Source organism: Branchiostoma floridae, chromosome 4 (assembly GCF_000003815.2).
Source record: "Branchiostoma floridae strain S238N-H82 chromosome 4, Bfl_VNyyK, whole genome shotgun sequence".
Lineage (NCBI taxonomy): Eukaryota > Metazoa > Chordata > Leptocardii > Amphioxiformes > Branchiostomatidae > Branchiostoma > Branchiostoma floridae.
Window position 1 is genome coordinate 14302397 of NC_049982.1, and position 945 is coordinate 14303341.

At 41.3% G+C, this 945-nt stretch overlaps 1 protein-coding gene across 1 annotated transcript in view; it reads left to right on the top strand.

The window, feature by feature from the left end:
* Positions 1 to 57: 57 nt before the first annotated feature.
* Positions 58 to 945, top strand: part of LOC118413094 (polycystic kidney disease 2-like 2 protein) — a 6021-nt gene continuing 5133 nt past the window's right edge. The window contains exon 1 of the mRNA XM_035816259.1: positions 58 to 721. Within this exon, the coding sequence (XP_035672152.1) occupies positions 685 to 721 (37 nt within the window). The 5' untranslated portion in view covers positions 58 to 684. The remainder of the gene's footprint in view (positions 722 to 945) is intronic.

Consider the following 945-nt stretch of genomic DNA (forward strand, 5'->3'; position numbering starts at 1 on the left):
CACCTCAATATTGGTTACAGAAAATGTGGTTAAGTTAATTAGTTGTGATATTCATACTTAATATGTGTTCTGTTGTGCTTGATATTAAGTAACACTACCGTTAATGTTAGTTAATAAACTTAGATAATCCTGGATAGGTGTTTGTCTGAGGACATTGCTGCCACGGCTGCAAGTCTGTGAGGTCTCTCTGAAGTGTTATGTAAACAGCATCTACTGCACAGCAAGACGTTGATGAAGATACAGGACACAATGTCGCATGTGCAGTAAGGCTCACCGAGTTCCACACCTCCAATAATCAACTGGTCATACCATGAGCATTCTGTCTAACCTTCATCAATGTATTGCTGTACAGTTGTAAATGCTTTATGTTGCCTCACAGACTTGCATGACACTGTCTTGGTTGCATTATACTTAGTCTAGTAGTTAACATGCATTTGTAGCTAGCAACTGCTACAACTGTTTGCGGGTCCTAACATCGTCATTTGATGAAGATTTCTTAATTTCATTTTCAACCATTCCACACAGGTGGAAGTCATCCTGTACAACCCGAATGCCAACCTTTTCTCCGTGGTAACGTTTCTGGTGGAGTTTACCTACTACGGGAACGCCTACCCCTCAGTCGTGATCTCCACACTCCGCCTCTTCCAGACCTCCCAAATCCTCTTACTGGCCCTGAAGGGAGTCATGGTGCTGTTCCTCTTCATCTTCATGTACAAAGAAGGTGACTGAAATTGGTGTTTCCATAATTATGTGATTATGGCATGACAGTGAACTTAAAACCACCACGATCACTTCATTGTCTCCCTACTACAAAATTAAATCACCCCAAACTTTTAACAGTACTAAGATACCTCAGTGTACTAAGATGCCCATTTGCTACATATTGCAGTAACTGTTACAGTAGCAATTTTGTCTGATGGGAACACCCTACTGTGCTCTAAGGTT